Genomic DNA, 26,142 nt, shown 5'->3' on the forward strand with positions numbered 1-26,142 from the left:
GCCAAACTGCTGAGGAAGTCTTTGAGAAAGGTAACAAAATCATTGACATTCTGTTGCAAGCAGGTTTTGCCATTAAGAGAGACAAGGTCAAAGGACCTGCCAGAGAAATTCAGTTTCTGGGAGTGCGGTGGCAGGATGGTCGCCATCACATTCCTCAGGATGTGATCGACAAAGTCTCCACCATGGCAGTTCCCACTAGCAAGAAGGAGACCCTTTCTTTCTTAGGTGTGGTGGGATTTTGGAGACTACACATTCCTGGTTTCAGTCAAATTGTTAAACCTCTACACAACATGACTCGTAAGAGAAACAATTTCGAGTGGGGACCTGAACAACAAGCAGCCTTTGATCAGATTAAGCGAGAAATTGTCCATGCAGTGGGCTTGGGACCTGTGAGATCTGGTCCGGACATTAAGAACATTCTGTACACGGCTGCCAGTGACAACGGTCTAACTTGGAGTCTTTGGCAGAGAGCTCCAAATGAGACACGTGGTCGTCCACTTGGTTTCTGGGGATGAGGCTACAGAGGTTCAGAGAAAAATTACACTGCAACAGAGAAAGAGATACTAGCAACCTATGAGGGAGTGAAAGCAGCTTCTGAAGTGATTGGAACTGAGTCACAATTGCTTTTAGCTCCTAGACTGCCAGTTCTTAACTGGATGTTCAAAGACAAAGGTTCAATACCGCATCATGGTACAGATGCAACCTGGTCTAAACGGATGGCTTTTATAACCCAACGAGCACGAATGGGTAATCTTGACCGACCTGGTCTGGTGGAGGTGATCAACAACTGGCCAGAAGGCACAGACTGTTCCAAACCTCCAGAGGAGAAAATAACTCGTGCTGAGGAAGCTCCTCCCTATGGTGATCTCTCTGATCAGGAAAAGAACTATGCTTTGTTCACAGATGGTTCCTGTTGTCTTGTTGGGAACAAGCAGAGATGGAAGTCAGCAGTCTGGAGTCCGACCAGGAGAGTTACCGAAGCGAGAGATGGAGAAGGAGAATCCAGTCAGTTTGCTGAGGTAAAAGCTGTTCAACTTGCTCTTGATGTGGCTGAACGTGAGAATTGGCCTATCCTTTACCTCCACACCGACTCGTGGATGGTAGCCAATGCTCTATGGGGTTGGCTAAAGGACTGGAAGAAGAATGGTTGGCAGAGGAAAGGAAAGCCTATTTGGTGTGCTGATCTATGGCAGGACATTGATGCACGGCTGGAGAAAATTCCAGTGAAGGTGCGGCACATAGACGCACACATGCCCAAGAACAGAGCTACTGAGGAACATCACCACAACCATCAGGCAGACCAAGGTGCTAAGATTTCTCAAGTTGATACTAACTTAGATATCGACCTTGATTGGAAACACCAAGGTGAACTGTTCTTAACTCGGTGGGCCCATGATTCATCTGGACATCAAGGCAGAGATGGAACATACCGATGGGCACGTGATAGGTCAGTTGACTTGTCCATGGACGCTATCACCCAAGTCATCTATAACTGTGACACTTGTGCTGCTATTAAGCAGGCTAAGCGAATCAAGCCCTTATGGTATGGTGAGAGATGGTCAAAGTACAAGTATGGTGAAGCCTCGCAGATTGGCTATATCATTTTACCTCAATCTCGTTCTGGCAAGCAGTATGTGCTAACGATGGTAGAGACCAGCACCGGATGGCTGGAAATCTATCCAGTTCCACATGCTACTGCACGTAACACCATTCTTGGCTTGGAGAGACAAATCATGTGGAGACATGGAACTCCAGAGAGAATCGAGTCAGACAATGGCACTCATTTCAAGAACAATCTTGTGAAAAACTGGGCCAAAGAGCACAGAATTGAATGGATCTATCACATACCCTACTATGCACCAGCTTCAGGGAAGATTGAGCGCTACAACAGTTTGCTGAAAACCACCCTAAAAGCCATGGGGGGTGGAACTCTGAAAAACTGGGACAAACATTTAGCAGAAGCTACCTGGTTGGTAAATAGTAGAGGTTCAGTAAGCAGGTCAGGACCTACACAATCAGATTTGGTCGAAACAGTAGACAGTGATAAAGTTCCTGTTCTACGTGAAAAGAATCTGTTAGGGAAAACTGTTTGGGTATTTTCTCCTACGGGCAAAGGGAAACCTGTCCGAGGGGTGGTATCTGCTGATGGTCCTAGTCACACCTACTCGGTAATGCAGGAGAATGGTGAAATCCAGTGTATTCCACAGAGAAATTTAACCTTAGCTGAGAGAGTTTAAATTCAGAGTGTATAATTCAAGCTGGTAGGAGTTTTTATGTTCTAGGTACCATCGGCGTCCAACAACGAAAGAATCTACGACAGAATCTACAGTATGTGAGCACGAACCCAACGTCACCTGGGAGTCCCTGTTCTGAGCTTTTGAATCACCTACATCTGAGATAACTGGAATGAAGTGTGAACTGAACTTGTAAATGTTGTTTTAGTGTAAATATTGGTTTAGATTAGATTAGATAATTCTCAGCGATACTCTGAGTGAAGTAGACAGGGATGGATTGTGCTAGTTTGAAGCAGGCTAGAATGTTTTGGTGAGAGAAAGTAGATAATTGGCTGTTAAAGGAAAACAATGGTTGTGTCTCCTTCCCTCACAGTCTCGCTGAGAGCTATGGGAACAAGAAAGTAAACATTAGATAACATTCACCAGTTTGTTCTCACTTTGCTTTTGGCTTCAGACTGAGCGACATCTTCCTAACCTCACTGCAACTAACCTTGCTCCTTGGCTGCACCTCTTTTCTTCCTGAGAACTGGGGTAAGGTTGAGTGGGGCAGGGGGAGGTGCAGGGGTGGTTAAGAGCCCCTCCTGGGGACTCAGGTTTTCTGGGAGGGGAGTTGTGTTTCTGTATTACTTTTACTTTGTATATTTCTGTCTATAACTGTATATACTGTAAATAGCTGCTTGTATGTTGTGCTAGCTGTAAATAAATAGCTTCATTTATATTCCCAGAGCCCATCTGAGTTAGCTGGGGCATTTCTAAAGTGTGGAGGGGCAGGTAACAGCCAAACCACCGCAGGGTTGCTTGGTGTAGGCATCATATCAGATAGAGCAGAGCTTACTGTACATCTGCTTGCATTTCAGCATCTATTTGTACTGTTCATGGGGCTGCAGTGAGGTTTTGTGTGGGAGAAGAGACAGCCTTATGTTCATATGGCCTCCCAGGGTGGGACATGAAGGGCATCAAAACGCATAAGACGATGAGGCAGAAAACAGCAACCAGAGACTGTGTCAGGAATGTTATTAATAAGCCAATTTTACTATTAAAGAGCTGGATATGATGGGAGTCTGCGCCCACCAACTCACATGGTAACAAATGGATACACTTGACCTCTTATGTGGCTAAGTAACACATAAAGAGTGAATTCTAGGAGTGCCGCAATGAAGGGATGGGGCAACGACTTGATGCAAGCCAAAAATCCACTTTATTAGAAAAATAGGCAGGTATATATTTTATCAGAAGGGCTAGCATGTTAATCACTGATTGGATAGAACTACAGTAAAAGTTAGTAACTACTACATGATTGGCTGATACTCTGCTCAGGCCGAAGACGCTGTTTCTACTTTCTTCTCTGCTCCTTGATATAAGTTGCTATGCAACTATCTGAGCAGTCCTGACCGCAGGATCTTACTTATCTTACTCTTCTGAGGTCTGTCTGACCCACACATTACATGCCCAAGGTCTATACTGTGTTTTGTTTCGTCTTGGGCAGCTGTTCCCTGCTAACAGGCCATTCACCTATTCCTACTTCTCCCCCTTTTTGTTATACAAAGGAGAACCTAACAGTAGCACAACCAATCATTCGTTAAATACACAGCAAAATACATAGTAGCAATATAAGTAGCAAGAATATTATAAGCAATACATAACAAAGCATTTTTACACACTACAAATAAATCCAATTAATCCCCATCCCACAAAAGATTTTATAAAAAATAAATTCTAAAAAGTGACCATAACTAAACAAAGCAATTCTAATTCAGTGACATTAACTAAAGTAAACTAACAACTAATCCAACCTCCCATATTCCCAAGATCACAATAACTGCAACTTTCATCCTAGAGTCAAAGATATTACTTTGTCCTTGTTCATCTGATCTTCTTGAATCGATCCCTTGTAAGGACGAACATATTTTGCTGGTATCCATCTAGGACCTGACTCTGTGGAAACACAAGCATATCGTTTTCCCCATGTTATTAAAGGATAAGGACCTTTGACTTTACCTGATTCTAAATCACGAATTAAAACTGATGGCTTTTCCTGAAGCTCAAAAAGGCGATTATTTCCAAAACGTCGCACTATTGGTGGAATATCATCTGTCCTTGTGCAATTCAAAAAGTTGTAAACATAGAGAGCCTTTTGTAATCTTTCTTCAGGTGTCACTGAAATCCCTCCTCCCCCTTTTTGTTTCTGCAAAAGAGATTTCAAAGTCTGATGTGCTCTCTCAATGATAGATTGCCCTGTAGGGGAGTGTGGAATCCCAGTGACATGACTAATTCCCCATTCTGAAAAAAAGCTTTGCAAGAATTGAGAAATATATGCAGGGCCATTATCAGTTTTAATAGGCACTCCTAACATGGCAAAGGCTCTAAGAAAATGCTTTTTTGCATCCTTTGCTTTTTCTCCTTTGTGACAGGAGGCATATAATGCTCCAGAAAAGGTATCAATAGAAGAATGTACATATTTAAATAAGCCAAATTCTGGAACATGGGTCACATCTGATTGCCAGATTTCTAAGCTGTTTAATCCACGAGGGTTAACACCTTCCCTACCTGTAGGTACAATGGTACGTTGGCAATCTGGACAGGATGCAATGATATCTGCTGCTTGTTGAGCAAACAATTCAAATTGCCTTCTTAAGCCTTTTGCATTTTGATGGAAAAACGTATGACTAAGCTTGGCCTGAGCCATTCGATCAGGTAAAGTCAAAACTGGTAAAGTTAGTAAATCTGCTTGACGATTCCCTTCTGCAAGAAATCCTGGGAGGTCAGTATGAGATCTAATGTGCATAATGAAAAATGAATGTTGTCTGTTATTTAAAAGAAAAATCAATTTCTGCAGCAAATCAAAAAGGTGAGGATTGGAAACATCTTTAAGTGCAGCAGCTTCAGCACGTATAACAATCCCTGCCACATAGGCAGAATCAGTGACTACATTGAAAGGCTTATCATGATGTAATTGAAACACACGTGTTACTGCTGCTAGTTCCACTATTTGAGGGGAACCTGGACATAAAGAAACTTCTGAATTCCAACGTTGCATATTAACATCCCACCAAACTATTGCTGACTTTTGTGATGTTCCTGACCCATCTGTAAAAGAGGTAATCACATCCAGTGGTTGAAAACTTCTCTTAGGTTCCTCTGCCAGAGCGAAAGATAAATGAAACAATTTGTGGGGTGGTGGGTGATTTGAAAACTGACCCACATACCCCTGGACTGCCACTTGAAATGGTAAGGAATTCTGCATCATCCAGATAAAATAAGCATCTGTAAGCGGGGTGTAAATGACTGAAAATTGTTTGCCCGTTAGGGTAACTACCCTATTCCTAGCTTTCATAATAATATGAGCAAACATTTCTGGCTGGGAATAAATAGTTTTTGAAGGCTGATGGGGTAAAAAGACCCACTCAAGAAGTAGCAATGGATCTTTCAGGCTCAAATCCCATTGAAAGATGAGACCCAAAGGTTTAACATCATCCCATAAAATGATCAGAAACAGTGGCAGGTCAGGGTCCCAACGATGAGCCTGTCGTGATTGTATGGCTTCACAGATTTTTTGAATGGTTTTCTTTGCTTCTGGAGTCAAAGAACGGGGGGCAGACAAATTAATGTCACCTTTTAGGAGTTCAAATAGTGGGGCCAAATCAGAATTAGAAATACCCAGAAGAGGCCGTAGCCAATTTATAGAACCTAGTAGTTTTTGAATATCATGCAAATTGCTCACTTGAGTTTGCAGCTGAACCTTCTGAGGTGTTATTGTTTGAGCTCTTATTTTCCATCCCAGGTATTGCCAAGGTTCAAATCTCTGTATCTTTTCTTTAGAGATACAAAGACAGGCTTTTTCAATGGCTGCACAAACCTCCTGTACCGCCCGTTCCATGTCAAATGGATCTTTGGCAGCAATAAGCAAATCATCCATGTAATGATACAGCAATACCTGAGGAAATTGCTCACGTACTGGAGACAATGCTTTAGCCACATACCATTGACAAATTGTGGGGCTATTTTTCATTCCCTGTGGTAATACAGTCCATTGATAACGCTTTAGAGGTGCTCACATATTAACACTTGGGATGGAAAAGGCAAACCGAGGAGCATCTTCAGGGTGAAGAGGAATGCTAAATAAGCAATCTTTCAAATCTATGACAGTTAAAGCCCAATTTTTAGGAATCATTGTGGGAGAGGGGAGCCCTGGTTGCAATGCTCCCATGGATTCCATAGCATCATTAATTTTTCTTAAATCGTGAAGCAAACGCCATTTGCCAGACCGTTTTTGAATCACAAAAACAGGAGTATTCCAGGGACTAAAAGAAGGCACTATGTGCCCTTGCTCTAGCTGCTCCTGTACTAACTGTTCCAAGGTGCGAAGTTTTTCCTCAGGGAGGGGCCACTGATCTACCCATATAGGAATTTGTATTTTCCAAGATAATTTTGGGGTATCGCGCCCATCAGCAGCCCTCTCTAAAAATGTGTTTCCAATGTGAGACCCCATTGCGACAGGACATCTCTCCCCCACAGGACCATAGGTACCGGCAACACAAAAGGTTTAACAGTTGCAATCCTTCCCTCAGGCCCAACAATCTGTATAAATTCCACACTCTGCTGACTTTTCCCCACACCCCCTATTCCTGCCAGTGGCTGTAAGATTTTTGCCAGTGGCCATACCGGGGGCCATTTGGCCAAAGAAATAACAGTGACATCAGCACCAGTATCAATAATGCCATTTAAAACAACCTGCTGGTCTGCTTTTTTCATTATGCATTTTTGTATAGGTCTTTCATTAGACACCGACTGAGTCCAATAGACCTCTGGAAGTCCTGTTGAACCGAAAGCTCCTTCACGTTTCTTCACTGTTTGAGGATTAAATGGATCCCTAGGAAGTAAAAGCAACTGAGCTATACGGCTATTTTTTGCAACCGTACAAGGAGGGAGTGGTGCCCAAACCATGATTTTCACTTCCTTTGCATCACTGTCAATAACTCCTGGTAATACAAAAAGACTAGTCAGGGTAGTTGACGATCTTCCTAAAATCAAAGCTGTTGTATTTTTTGGCAAAGGTCCCTGAAAGTTCGTGTCTAATAAGTGAACTGAAGAATCGAGTAAAGTCACTGCGTGTTTGGTTTCCAAGTCCAGTCCTGCACTGCCTGATGTGGCTCATTGCAAGCCGCGGATTGGCGTTCGGAGAGCTGGTATGCCGGCTGCATCATTTGTGTCGGAGCGCGGCGCCGGTCCGCGCTCTTCCGCCAGTTTCCCTGAAGCGGCTTCCCCTGTTTATCGTATTTAGAGTGGCACTGAGTTGCATAATGGCGACCTTTCTGGCACCGGGGGCACATTGATATAGGCTTATTCACTTGCCCCTTTTGAGCGTAACAGTTCTTCCTAATGTGACCTGGCTTCCCGCAGCCAAAACAGTCACCCTCCCCGCTGTGTTCACAGTAGCAAAAGCAGCCGCCATAGTCTTGCATTTAAAATCGGACGTCCCGAAGCGATTACAAGCTTCCATCATCTCAACCAGGGAGGGTTTTGGATTCAGTAACGATTTCAGCAACTTCTTACAGTCCACATTGGCATTTTCAATTGCTAATTGTTGAAGTAAAATCTCTCTAGCTTCTTCGTTTTCAACCTGCTTTCCAAGAGCTTCCTGCAATCTTGCTACGAAGTCCATAAACGACTCCTTTGGTCCTTGCATGATAGTCGTAAAAGCCTTTTGGGGTTTGCGGGTGTCTGGAATCTTAAGGAGCGCTCGCTTAGCAGCCTCCTTAGTGGCGTCCAGTGCTTCTCTCGGACAATCTCTCGCCTGGGCAACGGGATCGGCTAATGGCCCCATGCCCATCAGATGATCCATAGTTAAGGCTTGCAGGGCTGGATTATTCCCCACTGCAAACCTTTGTAAAACAGTTTCTAAACTCTGACGCCATCTCGACTCCCAAAGCATGTATTGAGAAGAATTTAAAAGCAATTTGGCTATTGTCTTCAGATCATAAGGTGTTAAAACGTAACTTTCACAAACGGACTCAAGCAGTCCCGCGAAATAATGTGAACCCAGTCCATTATCAGCGGCAACACGGCGCAGTTCTTTGGTAACTGAAAAGCTGAGAGCTTCCCACTGGGGGTTGCCGCCACGTCCTGGATAGATCACCGGTGCTGCAATAATGCGGGCTGGTACTGTGGCAGGTCGGGGCAGAATCGTAATACGCCCTGCCATGTCGGCATCCCCTTCGTCTAAAGCTCATTGTTTAATTGCTGCCCACACCACACGGGGATCATGACCATCCGGTAGATACGGGTCTGGTTCCTTTTTGGGATCAAAGGGATCTAACTCAAAATGATCTTCGCTAAATGATGTTGATTGCGAAGTTCCCACAGCAGGCTTAAATCGCACTCGCGGCTTAGGCGCCGATAGAGTAGGCAAGTCATTAGCATCAAAAGGCAAGGGAGGGGCAGAGGGTTGAATCGGAGCATTCGTCTGCATTCCCTTCGTCTTTAAGTCTAAGGGATTAAATGCTCTCCCCGACTTCCCCTCCTGTTCTTTCACAGCCTCAAACACCTTTCGCCACAGTGCAAGCAAGCGTTGTGCTTCTACATCACCATTTGTAGAAAGATCCCATAAACAGACCCCTACATTGTCCCATAGTTCCGACTCAAAAACCGTAATTTCTGTAGTGTCAGGGAATTTATCCTTGACCCATCTCATAAGTAATTCCAGCTCATAACCAGATATGTCTTTCTTATGTTCATATACAAAATCTTTCATGAGCTTATAAACGTCCCTTTCTTCATATGAGGTTTGATTCCCCATGTTTAAGTTCCTCTGAGCTCACCTACCAATCTCGAGGAGGTGATGAAGTGCGGGCCCGCGATCTGCTTCCTTTCAGCAGCTTTCAGTTCCCAGAGGCTTGCAGACGGTCGTCCTCATATCCCGGACGATAAGCACCGATATCACATCAGGAGTCACCATTTGCCGCAATGAAGGGACGGGGAAACGACTTGATGCAAGCCAAAAATCCACTTTATTAGAAAAATAGGCAGGTATATATTGTATCAGAAGGGCTAGCATGTTAATCACTGATTGGATAGAACTACAGTAAAAGTTAGAAACTACAACATGATTGGCTGATACTCTGCTCAGGCCGAAGATGCTGTTTCTACTTTCTTCTCTGCTCCTTAAGTTGCTATGCAACTATCTGAGCAGTCCTGACCGCAGGATCTTACTTATCTTACTCTTCTGAGGTCTGTCTGACCCACACATTACATGCCCAAGGTCTATACTGTGTTTTGTTTCGTCTTGGGCAGCTGTTCCCTGCTAACAGGCCATTCCCCTATTCCTACATAGGAGTTGTGCATTACAATTCTTGGAATGATGCAAAACAGTTCTTGGAAGAGGCGGAGCATTTGTGCGCCTGTGTGGTGTAACTCCTAGGGTCTTCCTTGTCCCCCTTTCAGTGGTCGACAGGATGCAGAGCTCTTCCTCCCCTCTCCCCTGAGTATCCCCAGGTGGTGTGCATGCTCCCTTGGTGGTTTGCACTCTGGCCACTAGCAACAGAATGCGATAGGATGCGGCACATCCCACCATTCATCCCCCCTACGTGATACATTTACCTATCTCAACACAAATTGTATCCTTCTGTCTCACGGGGATATATTCCTTTCTTTCTTTCACTTTGTTAAATCCAGTTTCTGTCTGCCACTGACGAGGAGTCAGTGGAAGTCCAGTCCCAGTTGCTGCTCACAGCATCGGTGGTAACAGTGGCAGAACTGCCATCAGAGATTATGATCCACAGAGATTATGATCCACAACGAGTGCTCACTCCTCCCCTAGTAACTGTATATTATTTTAGGTACCTGTGGGGAGATCTCTCCTTTCTGAGTGAGTGAGTGAGTGTGCACTTTGCTTCATCACTCCCTAAACACCTTAAGTGGTTGTGCAGCAGCATACTTCTGACTGATGTGCAAACCTGCAATTTTATTGTGTCTCAGTATAGAATCATTAGAGCAAATGCACATTTCCAGGTGCCTGTGGCTGTCTGTTTTGTGGTGCTTCTGAGAGAGCCACGAGAGCTAAGAGCCTTAGCGCTGGGCTCGGTGAGGCTGCTCGCAGCTTCAGGATGTGGCAGGCAGCCCCATGGCTCTTCCACGGACCTCCAACACCTTCATCTTCTCTCCCTTCCTAAAGAGCACAGAAGGAAGGGACTCAGTGCTGTGGCTGCAGAGAACGGTCCAGAGTGCACCAAAGGCTGGCTTAAACCAGTAGTTCTCAGAGGTGCCCAGGCTTCTCCCAGCCTTGGCAGAAGCTGGCACACACTTACTGTGCTATCCTAGGCAGGTGCAGCTCTGCCTGTCCGTTGGGTGCTCCGTGCCTGGCTGGCCTTTGGCCTGAGTCCCTCTCCGGTAGCCTCCCTTTCATCTTCTCAGCATAGGCCTTTCTCAGGAGGTGGGGAGGCTGCTGAGGGTCCTCAAAGAGATGGGGGCAGGGGCTCTGCAAAGGCACAAGAGAGTGCCCTAAAGAACTGCTGGGGCTGCTGCCACGGCTTCAATCCAAGTGTGGCATTTACAGAGACTTGACTTGGGCCTGGAAGGCATTGGTGCTGAGCCCTCCAGAGAGCGCTACGAGCGTGAAAGAGAGTGCCCGTGCCACAGCCAGCTCTGCAGGCCTTGGTCTGGGGCCTTAGGGAGAGCTCTTGGTGCAGGGCAATGTGCAGGTCAGCGATCAGAGGGAAGATCCCTGGCTGGCCAAGTGGCCACAGCACGGCTGCCATGCCTGTGCCTGAAGAGCTCCCCTGCTACCCACAGAGGGAGGGGGAAGGGGAAATGCCCTTGGAGGCTGTAAAGGGCATGCTGTACCTGGCTTGGCTCCGCATTGTGTCCCATTCTGTTGGCGCGGTATTGGCGCCAGGCTTCTGCCTCCAGCTCTTGACGCTTGGCTGCCATCAGCAGCTTTAGCTGTTTGTCCGCCCTCTTCATGTGGGTGGAGCTCATTTCCTGCAGAGATGCCACAAAGAAAGCATGCAGGCAGCATTAGTCCCTTGGTCGTGGGCAGAGCAGGAGGGCTAGGACCGTTGGCATCTCTTGCTGCCTCTTGTGTCCTGGCCCAGGGCCTGAAAGGTGAGGCAGGAGTGGAAAATCCCACAGACGTACCGTTCCCGAGAGCTGCTGATCACAAGGAGGGAGCTGCACCCGTGGCTGAGATGGAGGCCTGGGCTGCTTTGGCTCCTCCTGGCGCTTGCTGTGGATTACTGGCAGGAACCTAAAGAGGCAGAGGAGGCTGAGTGTGTGGGAGCCACCTAGGCTGAGGCAGTTGCTAGCTGTTTGGCAGGATGATCCACACGTGCAGCAGGACAAAGTCCCTGGGGCCCTCTGGCATCAGTACAGGTGCTCCAGCCAAGGGAAGGGTCCCGTTCACACAACCACAACCTCCAGCCACACTCCCCCCACAAGGGGCTCACCTGACTCGGGTGGCTTCTTTGACATTTTCCATCGCGGCTGCCTTCATAGTCGTCCTCCTGCTTAGAGCAACTCTCCGCCGTGCCATATACACGGGATCCATCACGCTCACTGCAAGCAGGAGACAAGAGAAGAGCACAAGTGTGTCTTTGGGAGCCTGTTGGACATAGCGGAACTCCCTGGCTATCCCACTAGCACTCAGCTGGGCTCTTACATTTGCGGGAACCCCCGCCCCAGGGGGCCAATTCTCTCCTGGGCTTCAGGGAAACAGCAGCTGATGATTCCTTCTCGAGTGCAAGCCTGGGAGGAACAAGATGGTACCAGATGAGCAGAAGTGCACCAAGCTCCCTTGAGGTCTGATGCTAAGAAACTGCTGTCAGGCATGTTTGGGAGCTGCGGCTAAGTAAGCCCCGAGAGGACACAGCTCTCTCTATGGGCTCTGCGGGCCCCTACACTCTCCCGTCCATCTTTGCTAGGCACTGCCTTGAGCAGGCAGGGAGTGCAGAAGCCATGCTGCTCACCTTGGCAGTGTGATGACCTCATCCCGTCTGAAACGGCTAAAATTGTTCTTGCCAGGAAAGGCCACAAGCCTCATCATCTTGGAGTCCTGAAAGGGGACAAGCAGAGGTCAGGGACACTGCCTTGGCCCTAACACCAAGGACACGTGGTGGTTGGTCACAGGGGTGGCAAAGGCTTCTGCTGCTCAAAGAGGAAGAAAGAATCCAAAAGCCTTGTGCCACCTTTCCCCTTGATGTGCTCGGCCCTTCCCTTGAAGGAGCTAAGGCATCAGCAAACTCAGCCAAGCTCACCCGAGGACGTGTCTAGGCCAGGTAGCAAGGCAAGTGAAGGCAGCCGTGAGAAAGCAGCCGCAGAGAGCCTTGACAGCACAGCCAGAGAGCTCTGAGGTGGAGGCCATGGAGAAAGAAGCAGCTTACCCTGAGAAGAGCTGCCAGCATGTTCCCTGTGGCGTCCAGCTCCAGCAGGCATTCCTCAAAGAAGGTCATGCTGAGCTCATTTTTCCTCACAGCAAGGAGGCCAATGCCTGCAAAGGAGAATTCCACCTCCTTCTGGTCTTGGAGGGCCCCGGCAAAGAAAAGCAGGGTCTCGTGAATGCACTGCTCCACAATTTGTCGTCGGAAGTGGATTTCTTTTCCAATCTGCTCGTAGTCCAGCTCAACGACTGGCATCCTGTCTAGGAGCGAAACACGGCCGAGTTCAGCTGACTGTGAGACTAGATGCCAAGAGCACCCAGCCCTTCGGCAGCAGTTGCTGCCCTTTCAGCTGTGGCCACATCTCCAGAACGGGCCTGCTGCACAGCAGGAGGGAAGAGAGACGCTTTGCCTCCTGCTGCGAGCAACCAGCTGGAGCGTAGCACAAGCTAGAGAGACAAGGCTGGCTCGCTGAGGAGGGGCTGGGTGCTGGGCCTCAGCGCTCTCCATGCTGGGAAAGCTTTTGCTTGACCACGACACAGAGGGGTCATCACCAAGGCAGAGGCAGGGGCTGTGCTTGGTAAGTACCCAGGACTCTGCTTACCAGGAATTCTGGTCTTTGCACATTTGAGCCTGTAGAACTTCTTGAGGAACCTGCATGGCTGGAACACGGGTCTGTCTACAGGCAAAACCTCGTCCTCTCCCACTGTGGCCTGTGCTGGCAGAACAGCAAACGTCCCCACTCCTATGTCCACCGCCTGAAAAGGCAGGCAGGAGGAGAGAGCATTAGCAGGGCGGCGCAGCAGCAGGAAGGCTGCCGGATGAGGCAGGCGCTCCTGGCGGGGGTGCGTTACGCCCTGCTTTGGAGGCCCCCAGGGGGCCGCATCGGGCACTGTCAGCAGCAGTGCTCACCTTCCTCTGCAAGAGCTGTCTCCGGACGTAGCGACATGCGGCAGCCCAGACCCGGCAGATTTCTGGAAAGCAAATGAGTCACAGCAGTGGCCAAGCGTCCAGCAGCCCCCACCCACAGAGGGGACAGCAGACTGTTCGCAGGCTGCTGCCTCACGCCCTGAGCACGCTTGCGGGGCTGGGCCTGCACAACTGCTTGCTTGACCACCCCAGCCTCCGAGAAGCCTGCCCTGTGCCCGGCACGGGCCTGGAGGAAGCAGAAGCAGGCATCGGTAGTGCTTTTGGAAAGGGGATGCTGCCCTTTGATGCCGGCAGCAGACAGAGCCACTCCGGAGGCCCGAGGTGCCGTCAGGCAGGGCTCTCCATTGTGGCTGCGGGTCCCCTGCAGAAGACCCTCGTTACAGTCGCAGCCCCAACGTCAGGGTTTCCACAAGCCATGTCCAGTCTGACATGCAGCTTGGTGCTGACAGTGCTCCTGGGAGGACCCCTCATGGCCTTACCAGGGGTGCGGAGCTCCTTGAGGATTGGGAGATCCTCAGGCCCCAAAGGCTTGAAGAGCAGATACTTCAGCATCTTTGCCCCTGTGCACTGCAGCGGCTGGGGATGGGACGCCCGTCCTGCTGCAAAACTCCTCTCTGAGCCTCTCTTTCTCCTCCTCTCCGCTCCCCCGTATGCGTCTCCAGTACTTTCTACGGCCTCGTCTGGCCTCTTCCCAAGAGCTAAGTAGCTTCTGCAAACAGCTGGCGAGAAGAGCCCTGGCACTGTCCAGGCCTTGCCAGCAAGTGACCAGACTCAGCTGGTCGGTCATCTTTAACGTCCTGCCGCAGGTGTGTCTCATTGTGAGGGCTGTCGCTCTCTGTGACAAAACAATGAGGCTTCAGGGTCTGGCTTACTCGTAGCCCCACCCCCTGTGCTCTGGGCGTGGGCTGGACAGCCCCTCGGGGTGCCTCAGGCCACTGCATTGGTATCCCTGCGAGCACATCTTAACTCAGCCTGCCTCGGCTGGCCACAGAGAAGTGTCTGGAAGACAGGAAACAATGTGCAATGATGCTGAAGGTGCTTCGATTGCTCACAAGAGGGATGGAAACATCCAGGTCAGGCCACATCTTTGGCCACATCTCCAGAACGGGCCTGCTGCCCAGCAGAAGGGAAGAGAGACGCTTTGCCTCCTGCTGCGAGCAACCAGCTGGAGCATAGCACAAGCTAGAGAGACGAGGCTGGCTCCCTGAGGAGGGGCCGGGTGCTGGGCCTCTCCGTGGGTGCTGAGACTCAGCGCTCTCCATGCTGGGAAAGCTTTTACTTGACCACAACACAGAGGGGTCGTCACCAAGGCAGAGGCAGGGGCAAGCACCCAGGACTCTGCTGACCAGGAATTCTGGTCTTTGCACATTTGAGCCTGTAAAATTTCCTGAGGAACCTGCATGGCTGGAACACGGGTCTGTCTACAGGCAAAACCTCGTCCTCTCCCACTGTGGCTTCTGCTGGCACAACTGAGCTATTCTAGGCAGGCGCAGCTCTGCCTGTCCGTTGGGTGCTCCGTGCCTGGCTGGCCTTTGGCCTGCGTCCCTCTCCGGTAGCCTCCCTTTCATCTTCTCAGCATAGGCCTTTCTCAGGAGGTGGGGAGGCTGCTGAGGGTCCTCAAAGAGATGGGGGCAGGGGCTCTGCAAAGGCACAAGAGAGTGCCCTAAAGAACTGCTGGGGCTGCTGCCACGGCTTCAATCCAAGTGTGGCATTTACAGAGACTTGACTTGGGCCTGGAAGGCATTGGTGCTGAGCCCTCCAGAGAGCGCTACGAGCGTGAAAGAGAGTGCCCGTGCCACAGCCAGCTCTGCAGGCCTTGGTCTGGGGCCTTAGGGAGAGCTCTTGGTGCAGGGCAATGTGCAGGTCAGCGTGCAGGTCAGTGATCAGAGGGAAGATCCCTGGCTGGCCAAGTGGCCACAGCATGGCTGCCATGCCTGTGCCTGGAGAGCTTCCCTGCAACCCACAGAGGGAGAGGGAAGGGGAAATGCCCTTGGAGGCTGTAAAGGGCATGCTGTACCTGGCTTGGCTCCGCACTGCGTCCCATTGTGTTGACCTGGTATTGGCGCCAGGCTTCTGCTTCCAGCTCTTGACGCTGAGGAACCTGCATGGCTGGAACACGGATCTGTCTACAGGGAAAACCTTCTCTCCCATTGTGGCTTGTGCTGGCAAAACTGAGTTATTCTAGGCAGGTGCAGCTCTGCCTAGAGCAGCTAAGTGCAGCTATTCTAGGCAGGTGCAGAGCTGATACAGCTCTGGAGATGGCTTTAGGTGTGTGCATGCTCTGCTGACTTGTCAGGGCAGATGGCAACTGCTTGGTGGCACGGCATGAAACTTATTATAAAAGACCGCTCAGAAGACTGCTTAAGGAGATTGCTTGGGGGCTGCTTGAGGACCTGCCTGCTGGAAGAGAGGGCGGTTATTACCTGCCATACCTGTGTGCCTGTAACTACAAGGTGTTTTTATATGCAACAGAAATGCTGATTTGAGGCAGCAGTGTTAGGTGGCTTTGGAAACACTTCACCTGAGCGCACTGTTGTTCTAACACAGGCTCTATGCTGTGTCACAGTACTCATTTGCCTTGTCCCCTGGAAAGGTGATAAAATAACTAATTATGGAAACCATTTCCAGGCCTTTAAAGGACAGGAAAGCCATCGGGAGTATCAGCAGGTATTCACCAAGGAGAACCAACCTGCTAACCTTCTATGATAGCATAGCTGTTTTGGCATTGCTGGACATGCACAGGAGGGAACCGAGGCTGCCGTGGTGGGAATTTATTGGGAAGGCGGGCATGGGTTCTTTGTTCTATGAACCAATCAGGTTGTTGCGTGGGAAGGGGCTCTGTACCAAGGGGAGGGAGGCTAGCTGTCAGGGAACATCTGTACCCTAGGCCTGTAAATATGCTTCTTTACTCTGCAGGCTTTGTGCCTCAGCAGAATTCTTAAAAAGGGTGAGCTTGTTTCTCACAGTTAGGTGCTTGTGCAGGAACTCAAAGCCTCTCCGTCTGCGCAGAGAGGAACTCCATGAGGCAAGATGCACCACATCCATTTTGGCAAGATTTCATCTCTGACCAGAAACAGGTGAATGGCAGGAACCCCAGGAGAAGGGACTCTGGACTAAAGAAGGCAGGGGTTTTCACATTTCTCCATGACACTCAAGTAATTTCTGTGCACAGGACCTGGGTAAGAGAAAAGGCTATGAAGTATTAATGGGAGCGGCTAGGAAAGGTGGGTATTGAGAGGTGTGTGTGTGAGGTTCAGAACTTCTACAAAGTGAGTGTGGAGTTTTTCTAGCTGCAGTTCTGATGTCCCTTGAGGGTAACAGGAACAACATGAGCGTAAAGAAGCCTGACTCTGACCCAATCCCTCGGGAAAATGGGACAGATTGGGAATTACCTGTGTCCCAGACCTTCCTCTAAACAGTCTGTTAGGAGGATGTTGTAAAAATGGGGAAGGAGGACTTTCCTGCATCCGGGAAAAAGGGCTCACCTGCAGAAAGGTGAAGGAATTCTGAAGGTAAAGAGGCAGATTGCTGAAGGCCTCATCCAACCTAGCCTTGATCACCTCCATGAAGGGAGCATCCACAACTTCCCTGGGCAACCTATTCCAGTGTCTCATCACCCTCACTGTAAAGAACTTCTTCCTAACATCTGGTTTAAATATCCCCTTTTCCTGTTTAAACCCATTACTCTTCATCTTGTCATTACAAGACCTTAAAAATAGTCCCTTCCTAGCCTTCCTGTAGGCCCCCTTCAGATACTGGAAGGCTACAAGGTCTCTCCAAGGCCTTCTTTTCTCCAGGCTGAAGAGCCCCAGCTCTCATATCCTGTCCTCATAGCAGAGATGCTTCAGCTCTCTGATCATCTTTGTGGCCCTCCTCTGGACTTGCTCCGATGTTTCAATGTGCTTCTTGTGTTGGGGGCTCCAGAACTGTACACAGTACTCTACATGGGGTCTGATGAGAGCAGAGTAAAGGAGGAGAATCCCCTCCCTTGCCCTGCTGGCCATTCTTCTCTTGATACAGCCCAGGACATGGTTAGCTGTCTGGGCTGTGCATGCACACTGCTGGATCAATCCCTCTATGTTTAGAATTATTTTCCCATTATTTTATGTAACTTTGTAACCTGCACCATCACTGCCAAAGTGCCTGTAGAGTTATTTCTCATAACCTCTTTGAGAAAGATTAGCTAGGAGCCTTTCATAGTGGTACCTTTCATCCAGATCAACATGAACACATTCTGGTCTGTCACTGAATGTCAGTCACCTATGAGGCAAAACTGTTGGCACCGCTGCTGCAGAGATAGGCATAAACTAGCAAACCTAAGAATATTCCCTCTGGCTGCACTGCTGCGTTTCAATGGATTTTGACTCAGAACTAGATCATGACTAATCAGAAGAGCAAATTAGTGCTCTGAGGTGGACAGTTTCTGACAGTGAGAGGTACACGTTCTGGAAATGTTTAGTGACATGAAATGTTTAATGACATTCTGTTCAGTGATCTTTCTTGATCACCAAACACACTATAAGCAGCAGTGAACCTGAGGAATGCGGTGTTCCTAAGCACTCTAGTGCTCTTCTCAGAAGAGGACTCTGCATCTTGAAAACAGAAGGATGGCAACAATGCTACTGCATACTCCCTGCCACTCTTGTTCCTGTTATCCCACTAGCAAAACAGCTTGTAATGCTCAGAAACTGAAATTACAGATGCACGAGGCAGTCAAGTTGCTTTGTAGAGTTATTTTTAAAAGTTGATGTGTTAATAATTTGCATCATCATATATACAGTGTGATGTATTTTCATGGCATTCTTGGGATATTTGGAGTGGTGAAACAGAAAGCTGTTGTTGAGACATTGAGCTTTTTTCAATGTTTTTTCCTAACATCTGTTTCTTATTCAAACTTTCTGTACTCCCTTATTTTTCTGCCCTATCTGGGCCTCACTGTGAAATAGAGCTGTCACAAGGAACATGAAATGAAAAGCGTCTGGTGCTCTGAATCACTGTGGTCAGGCAGCAGTGTTCTGTAGTGTTTTGTTTTCACATCACTAGAGATGTGTGAATGTGCGCTCACTTTTATTCTATTTTTTTTTTTTTCTCTCAGGAAAAAACTCTTGCCAGCTTTATGCTGAAAGGAAAACAGCAAGAGGCTGAGAAATGATTCTCAGGTTCCAAAAGATGTTTTAGAGATTGTGGTCTGTAAACCGATCTGTCAGTGTATTGTCTTGGGCTAAGTCATCCTTAACAGAAAAATCACTTGCTGGGTCTCAATGGGCAGTGATCCTTCACTTGAGAGTGCTAACCTTAAAAGAGCCAAGATGCTCCAATGAGTTTTTTGCATGTGTCAGTCTGCTAGAACTAGTCCAGCTTTTGCTCTGAAGAGCTGTCAGGGTGTGGCACTCTCTTAGATCTGATCCAGTTTTCACTGAGAAGAACTTACAGTGCTACCCATCTCCCATCTCACTGAGTGTCCACTGGAAACATTTTAGGAACATATTTCATAAGGAGTTTCTCTGTATCAGAAGAAACTGACATATTGCTGGATTGTCTTTAAAAAAATTAAAGAGCAAGCACATGAGTACTGTGGAAATATTATAAAGAGTTTTTACATGTAAATGGGATGTGAGAACGAAATCCTGTAGGATATTTTTCTAAAACAGTGAAAGTTTTTCATTAATTCTGCATGTGTATCATTACTTTCAAAGAATACTTCATAGAAAAGGTAAATACACTACAAATTAGTTTTTGTGGGTTTTTTTTAACTGACTACAGAAAAAGTAAACATACTAAGACAAATGCCATCAAATATTATATTACATTACATTAGACTATATTATATCACATTATATTAATAATATGTAATATATCTAAAAATTTATATATATATATATATAGTATAACATAGTATACATATATATATTAGGGCAACAAGGCTGGTGAGAGGGCTGGAGCACAAGCCTTGTGAGGAGCAGCTGAGGAAGCTGGGCTGTTTGGCCTGGAGAAGAGACAGTTCAGGGGAAACCTCGTTGCTCTCTATGACTATCTGAGCCAGGTGGAGATTGGTCTCTTCTCCCAGGCACCCAGTGAAAGAACAAGAGGACACAGTCTCAGTCTGTACCAAGGCAGGTTTAGGCTGTGCGAGAGTCTAAATCCTCTCTCTTGTTCATCAACAAAGTTAAAGATTGCCTTTGTTAACCTCCAGGACACAAACTAAGTGCTTGGCCAAAAGCTCAGGGGTGCAAATCAACAGACAACACCTTGCAAATTCCTGGATCTCAGCCAGGAATGCCCAGGATGCATACATCTTACCTCAGCTACCATGAATAAAAAAGGCTTAGGTGTATTTGGGGTATGGACAGCACAGGGAGGAGGTGGAGGCCCTCCCCCGGCGCTGCCACTGGACCCCTGCGAATGCATGAATACACAGGAGAATTTCCGGGGGAGAGAACCTGGACACTAAGATAAAAAACTGTGTAAAAGGCAGGAGGAATGCCTGCCAAAGCGTGCACTTCTACCAGACTACCAAGAGTGCACTTCCACCAGACAACCAAGTGGACCTCCACCAGACTGCACTGCCATCAGAAGAACCCCTGACAAACTCCACAGATCATCCCTGAGCCATGCACCCATCTCTCTTCCCCACCCTGCCCCAATCTGTGACTGAGGGTAATATGATCCCAGCTATTTTCCTTCCTTGCCTCTTCTCGGTTGTTCTCTTTATCTCTCTCCCCCCCATCTTTCTCTCTCTTTCCCTCTGTTTTGCCCAACTTTATCCTTTAATAAATAGTTTTGTGGTGATATATGGTCTTGTTTGCACCTCAATTTCACAACATGGAGATCCATAAGAACATATATTGCTCCTCTGGACAGAGATATTGTTAATCTCTGTTCTCTGGACCTTGACAGGCTAGATATTAGGAAGAAATTCTTCATGGAAAGAGTGATTGCTCATTGGAACGGGCTGCCCAGGGAGGTGGTGGAGTCACCATCTCTGGATGGTGTTTAAAAGGAGGCTGGATGAGGCACTTAGTGCCATGGTTTTGTTAACTGGAAGGGTTAGGAGATAGGTTCGACTTCATGATCCCAGAGGTCTTTTCCAACCATGTCAGTTCTGTGATATTTATATTAATGTTATATTGCATTATATTATTATTATATTGAAGCTTTCTTTGATGAGAAATAATACAAGGAAAGATATGTGGAGAAGGCTCTTCAGTAGCAAAACAGACTCTGAAACACCAGCTCTCTGTGTTTGTCTTGAACTTGAGTCAAGGAATTGTTAGCTAATTAGAGACTGAAATATATTACTAAGTAGCTTTAAGTAAAAAAAGAAAAAAAAAAAGTAGATGAAAGTTAAAGAAAAAATACAGAAATCAAAAAATGGCATCACATTGCCAATGAACCACTTGCCTTCATTTAAATGTGAATGAGTAAAAGGAAGACGTTATTTATAATTCAAGATGGAATCTGAATTCAACTGAAGAGGATAATAAAACAATAATTGCTTTTAGTATTAAATACAATCTTCTCCAGAGGGAAGATATGTCTAAACCATACTATCATAATGGGTAATAAAGCACTGGTGATAAAGGAGGTAGAAGGAAGAGGAGTAACATAAATGTCAGTAAATGCATATACTTTTAAAAATAAGAGAAGTATTTTAAATATATATATGAACTGGATCAATATTTTAGGCTTGCTTAATATAATTTAATTTTAGAAAGTAAGAAAGAATGATTCATGGCAAGAATATAGCTAGGAAAGCCAGAATGAGTTTTTCACTTTGCTGTTCACCCTGAGTAAAATATTATTTAAAACATTAAGGACCAAAATCAGATTTTGTGAATCTGTACTCGGAGTAAATATGCAGAGTAATTTTTATCAGTAGTTTCAGAGGGTCAAACAGAGAAAGCACTTTAGAAAACATCTTAATCTTAGGATATCTGTAACCAAGTTCAGAACAAAATGTTGATTAAGGCCAGCAGAGGAACATTAGAGTGCTAAATTGTGTGTTACAGTTCACTGAATATGAACTAAGCCTTAAGCTTGGTCAACAAGACCAAGTGCAGGGTCCTGCATCTGGGTTGGGGCAATCCCAAGCACAAATACAGGCTGGACAGTGACTGGCTGGAGAGCAGCCCCAAGAAGAGGGACTTAGGGGTGCTGGTGGATGAGACGCTCAACATGAGCCAGCAGTGTGCACTTGCTTCCTGGAGGGCCAACCAGAGCCTGGACTGCATCAGAAGTGTGGCCAGCAGGTCGAGGGAGGTGATTCCCCTCCTCTACTCCACTCTGGTGAGATCCCACCTGGAGTACTGCATCCAGTTCTGGAGCTCCCATCACAAGAAGGATGTGGATGTGCAGAAGTGTGTCCACAAAAGGGCAAGTGGGATGATCAGAGGGCTGGAGCACCTCTGCTACGAGGACAGATTGAAAGAGTTGGGACTGTTCAGTCTGGAGAAGAGGAAACTCCGAGGTGACCTTACTGTAGCCTTCCAGTATCTGAAGGGGGCCTACAAAAAATCTAGGGAAGGACTTTTCAGGATCTCAGGGAGTGACCGGACTAGAGGGAATGGAGTGAAGCTGGAGGTGGGTAGGTTCAGGCTGGACATGAGGAAGAAGCTGTTCAGCATGAGAGTGGTGAGAGGCTGGAATGGGTTGCCCAGGGAGGTGCTTGAGGCCCCATGCCTGGAGGTGTTTAAGGCCAGGCTGGATGAGGCTCTGGCCAACCTGATCTAGAGTAGGGTGTCCCTGCCTGTGGCAGGGGAATTGGAGCTAGCTGATCCTTGTTGTCCCTTCCAACCCTAATTTTACGATACTGTGATTCTATTTCACCTAAGTAAGACCTAAGTAACTAATCACTATCATCTGCTTAGGGCCACTATGCATAGTGCTTTTATCAACATGAGTTATGTGTATTTTTCTTGTTCCAAAGATTTTGAAATTTGCTCAAGATATGAGAAACAGCTCCATAACTCAGAACAGCAATGAAGATGAGAGTCAGTTTCAAAGGTAAGAACAGTCTGGCTATTCTAGGTGTTTGAAGCACCGATTTGCTGTTGGGACTATTTTAAATATACAGAATAGTTTTAATGGTGGCATTTTTAAATAGATCAGAACTAGTGGATCCATATGATGGTAGCCATCAAGACTTAAGGAGGCAAAGATTTAACACTGAAGAATTGTTGTGATAATTACTGGGGAAAAGCAAACAAGAAAAGAAATTAAGGAGGATGACTCAGTCTTATGAGAAGTTAGAAACTGTAGCACAAGAGGTTAAGAAGTCAACAAACAGATAAAACAGTGATCCCAGGTGACCAAAGGGATATTCCAGACCATGTGACATCATGTTCAGTTATAAAAAGGTGGAGAAATCTGAAGGAAGGGAAGGACAGTAAGGAGGGAGGAGTTCAAGGCAAGTGGCCTCTTGAACCTGGGGGATGGGGTCGGGAGGCGGTGTGTTGCCCTGGAAATTCATGAGGAATTAGTTCAGGACCTGCTGAGTCACCTGGACACCCACAAGTCCATGGGACCAGATGGGATCCATCCCAGGGTGCTGAGAGAGCTGGCAGCTGAGCTGGCCAAGCTGCTCTCTGTCATTTTCCATCAGTCCTGGCTCACCGGAGAGGTCCCAGGAGACTGGAAAATGGCCAAAGTGATCCCCATCCACAAGAAGGGTCGGATGGAGGAACCTGGGAACTATAGACCTGTCAGTCTGACCTCAGTGCCAGGGAAACTGATGGAGCAGCTTATCTTGGGGACAATAACTGCGCACCTGAAGGATGGCAAAGGGCTCAGGTCCAGCCAACATGGGTTTAGGAAGGGCAGATCCTGCCTCTGCAACCTGATCTCCTTCTATGATCAGGTGACCCGCTTGGTGGATGTGGGGAGGCCTGTGGATGTGGTCTATCTGGACTTCAGCAAGGCCTTTGACACTGTCCCCCACAGCAAACTGCTGGCTAAGCTGTCAGCCCATGGCTTGGATGGCAACACTCTGTGCTGGGTTAGGAACTGGCTGGAGGGCTGAGCCCAGAGAGTGGTGGTGAATGGTGCCACATCCAGCTGGCGGCTGTCACTAGTGGTGTCCCTCAGGGATCTGTGCTGGGCCCCATCCTCTTTAACATCTTCATAGATGATCTGGATGAGGACATGGAGTCAGTCATCAGCAAGTTTGCAGATGACACTAAGCTGGGGGCAGATGTGGCTGGGTCGGAGGGCAGAAGGGCTCTGCAGCAGGACCTTGACCACCTGGACAGATGGGCAGAGTCCAATGGGATGGCATTCAATAGCTCCAAGTGCAGGGTGCTGCACTTTGGCCACAACAACCCCATGCAGAGATACAAGCTGGGGTCGGAGTGGCTGGAGAGCAGCCAAACAGAGAGGGATCTGGGGGTGCTGATTGATACCCGCCTGAACATGAGCCAGCAGTGTGCCCAGGTGGCCAAGAGAGCCAGTGGCATCCTGGCCTGCATCAGGAATGGTGTGGTCAGCAGGAGCAGGGAGGTCATTCTGCCCCTGTACTCTGCACTGGTTAGACCACACCTTGAGTGCTTTGTTCAGTTCTGGGCCCCCCAGTTTAGGAAAGACATCGAGATGCTTGAGTGTGTCCAGAGAAGGGCAACGAGGCTGGTGAGAGGCTTTGAGCACAAGCCCTACGAGGAGAGGCTGAGGGAGCTGGGATTGTTTAGCCTGGAGAAGAGGAGGCTCAGGGGTGACCTTATTGCTGTCTACAACTACCTGAGGGGTGGTTGTGGCCAGGGGGAGGTTGCTCTCTTCTCTCAGGTGGCCAGCGCTAGAACAAGAGGACACAGCCTCAGGCTGCACCAGGGGAGATTTCGGCTCGAGGTGAGGAGAAAGTTCTTCACTGAGAGAGTCACTGGATACTGGAATGGGCTGCCCGGGGAGGTATCACAGTATCACAGTATCACAGTATCACCAAGGTTGGAAGAGACCTCACAGATCATCAAGTCCAACCCTTTACCACAGTGCCCAAGGCTAGACCATGGCACCAAGTGCCACATCCAACCTTGCCTTGAACTGCCCCAGGGAAGACGACTCCACCACCTCCCCAGGCAGCCCATTCCAGTGCCCAATGACTCTCTCAGTGAAGAACTTTCTCCTCACCTCGAGCCGAAATTTCCCCTGGCGCAGCCTGAGGCTGTGTCCCCTTGTTCTGGAGCTGGCCACCTGAGAGAAGAGAGCAACCTCCTCCTGGCCACAACCACCCTTCAGGTAGTTGTAGACAGCAATAAGGTCACCCCTGAGCCTCCTCTTCTCCAGGCTAAACAACCCCAGCTCCCTCAGCCTCTCCTCGTAGGGCTTGTGCTCGAGGTCTCTCACCAGCCTCGTCGCCCTTCTCTGGACACGCTCAAGCATTTCGATGTCCCTCCTAAACTGGGGGGCCCAGAACTGAACGCAGTACTCGAGGTGATGGAGTCGCCGTCCCTGGAGCTGTTCAAGGCAAGATTGGACATGGCACTTGGTGCCATGGTCTAGCCTTGAGCTCTGTGGTAGAGGGTTGGACTTGATGATCTATGAGGTCTCTTCCAACCTTGATGATACTGTGATACTGTGACATTCAGAGTGGTGGCATCTGGCTTCCTAAGTAAACATTACATTTGACGGAGCCCTGATTTCCTGGAGATGGCTGAATAGTTGCCTGCTGATGGCAAGCATTGAATTCCTTCTTTGCTTTGGTTGTGTGTGCAACTTTTATTTTACCTATTAAACTGTCTTTATCTCAGCCCATGAGTTTTCTTACTCTTCTGATTCTCTCTTCCATCCCACTTGGGCAGCGGGGGAGATGGTTGGGCAGGTGGGGCAGGAGAGTTGTAATCATAGACATTAAAAAATGCCTGGAATTTTGAGGAAGTTAAAAGCAAGCAACAACAGACCAGGTATGGGACAGGAGAAAGCAAAAAGGCTGTAGTCAAGGAGCTCTACAGAAAAACTCTCTTGGCTAACGAAACATGTTAAAACCTTTCTGAATGAGTCATAACACTGCAAACTCTTGCCTTGTACTTCCTGCATACTGTAATACATTTTATAAATTTATGGAGCTGTGGAGGATATTTGACAGCTGCTTAAGTTAAAGAATTGTTTAGACAACAAAATAGTAAGAATATCCAGATATCGTGGAAGTAATTGTTACCTGGGGTTAGCTGTCCTAACTGGTAAAGCTGAACAGCTTCTTTGCTACTTACATAGGTTATCAAGCCCTAGAAGAGGCTCCCCAGGGAAGTAGTGGAGTCAGCATCTCTGGAAGTATTTAAAAGCCATGCAGATGTTGTACTGAGAGACACAGTTTAGTGGTTAGCTGGCAGTGTTGGGTTAATGTTTGGCCTTGATGATCTTAAAAGTCTCTTCCAACCAAAATAATTCTATGAATCTATAATGAATGAATAATAGTTTGTGACAGGAGGTAAGAATGAACTTCTTTTCCTGTCACAGGAATTTTATTAGGTGATAATTTTGTGACATTTTGTGCTGCAATGGTCAGTTAAACTTTTGTGTGGTTATGATTGATGGTTATCTCATTTCCATTACTTGAACTTTATTACATTTGTGGAGAGTTTTCTCTATTAATCTACTAGGTTTGATTTCTTCCTCTTCCAAGAGTT

At 47.6% G+C, this 26,142-nt stretch overlaps 1 protein-coding gene across 1 annotated transcript; it reads right to left on the reverse strand.

Annotated features, from left to right (window-relative positions):
- Nucleotides 1-10,206: 10,206 nt before the first annotated feature.
- Nucleotides 10,207-13,347, reverse strand: LOC135173497 (coiled-coil domain-containing protein 81-like). Its single transcript, XM_064140446.1, has 9 exons — nucleotides 13,206-13,347; nucleotides 12,608-12,864; nucleotides 12,194-12,279; nucleotides 11,887-11,972; nucleotides 11,675-11,783; nucleotides 11,367-11,475; nucleotides 11,073-11,210; nucleotides 10,538-10,707; nucleotides 10,207-10,398 (listed from the first exon to the last, which is right to left on the reverse strand). Exons 2-9 carry the CDS (start codon nucleotides 12,857-12,859, stop codon nucleotides 10,332-10,334), a joined length of 1,017 nt encoding a protein of 338 aa, XP_063996516.1. The 5' UTR covers nucleotides 12,860-12,864; nucleotides 13,206-13,347; the 3' UTR covers nucleotides 10,207-10,331.
- Between the last annotated feature and the right edge of the window lie 12,795 nt (nucleotides 13,348-26,142).

Source organism: Pogoniulus pusillus, chromosome Z (assembly GCF_015220805.1).
Source record: "Pogoniulus pusillus isolate bPogPus1 chromosome Z, bPogPus1.pri, whole genome shotgun sequence".
Taxonomy (NCBI): domain Eukaryota; kingdom Metazoa; phylum Chordata; class Aves; order Piciformes; family Lybiidae; genus Pogoniulus; species Pogoniulus pusillus.

Excerpts from the sequence above, each read along its gene's own strand:
- LOC135173497 (XM_064140446.1), bottom strand. The coding sequence starts at position 12,859 with ATGCCAGTCGTTGAGCTGGACTACGAGCAGATTGGAAAAGAAATCCAC. Across the intron at positions 11,973-12,193 it reads GAGGTCATCACACTGCCAAG|GCTTGCACTCGAGAAGGAAT; the intron begins GTGAGCAGCATG and ends TGTTCCTCCCAG. Across the intron at positions 10,708-11,072 it reads ACAATGCGGAGCCAAGCCAG|AGCCCCTGCCCCCATCTCTT; the intron begins GTACAGCATGCC and ends GTGCCTTTGCAG.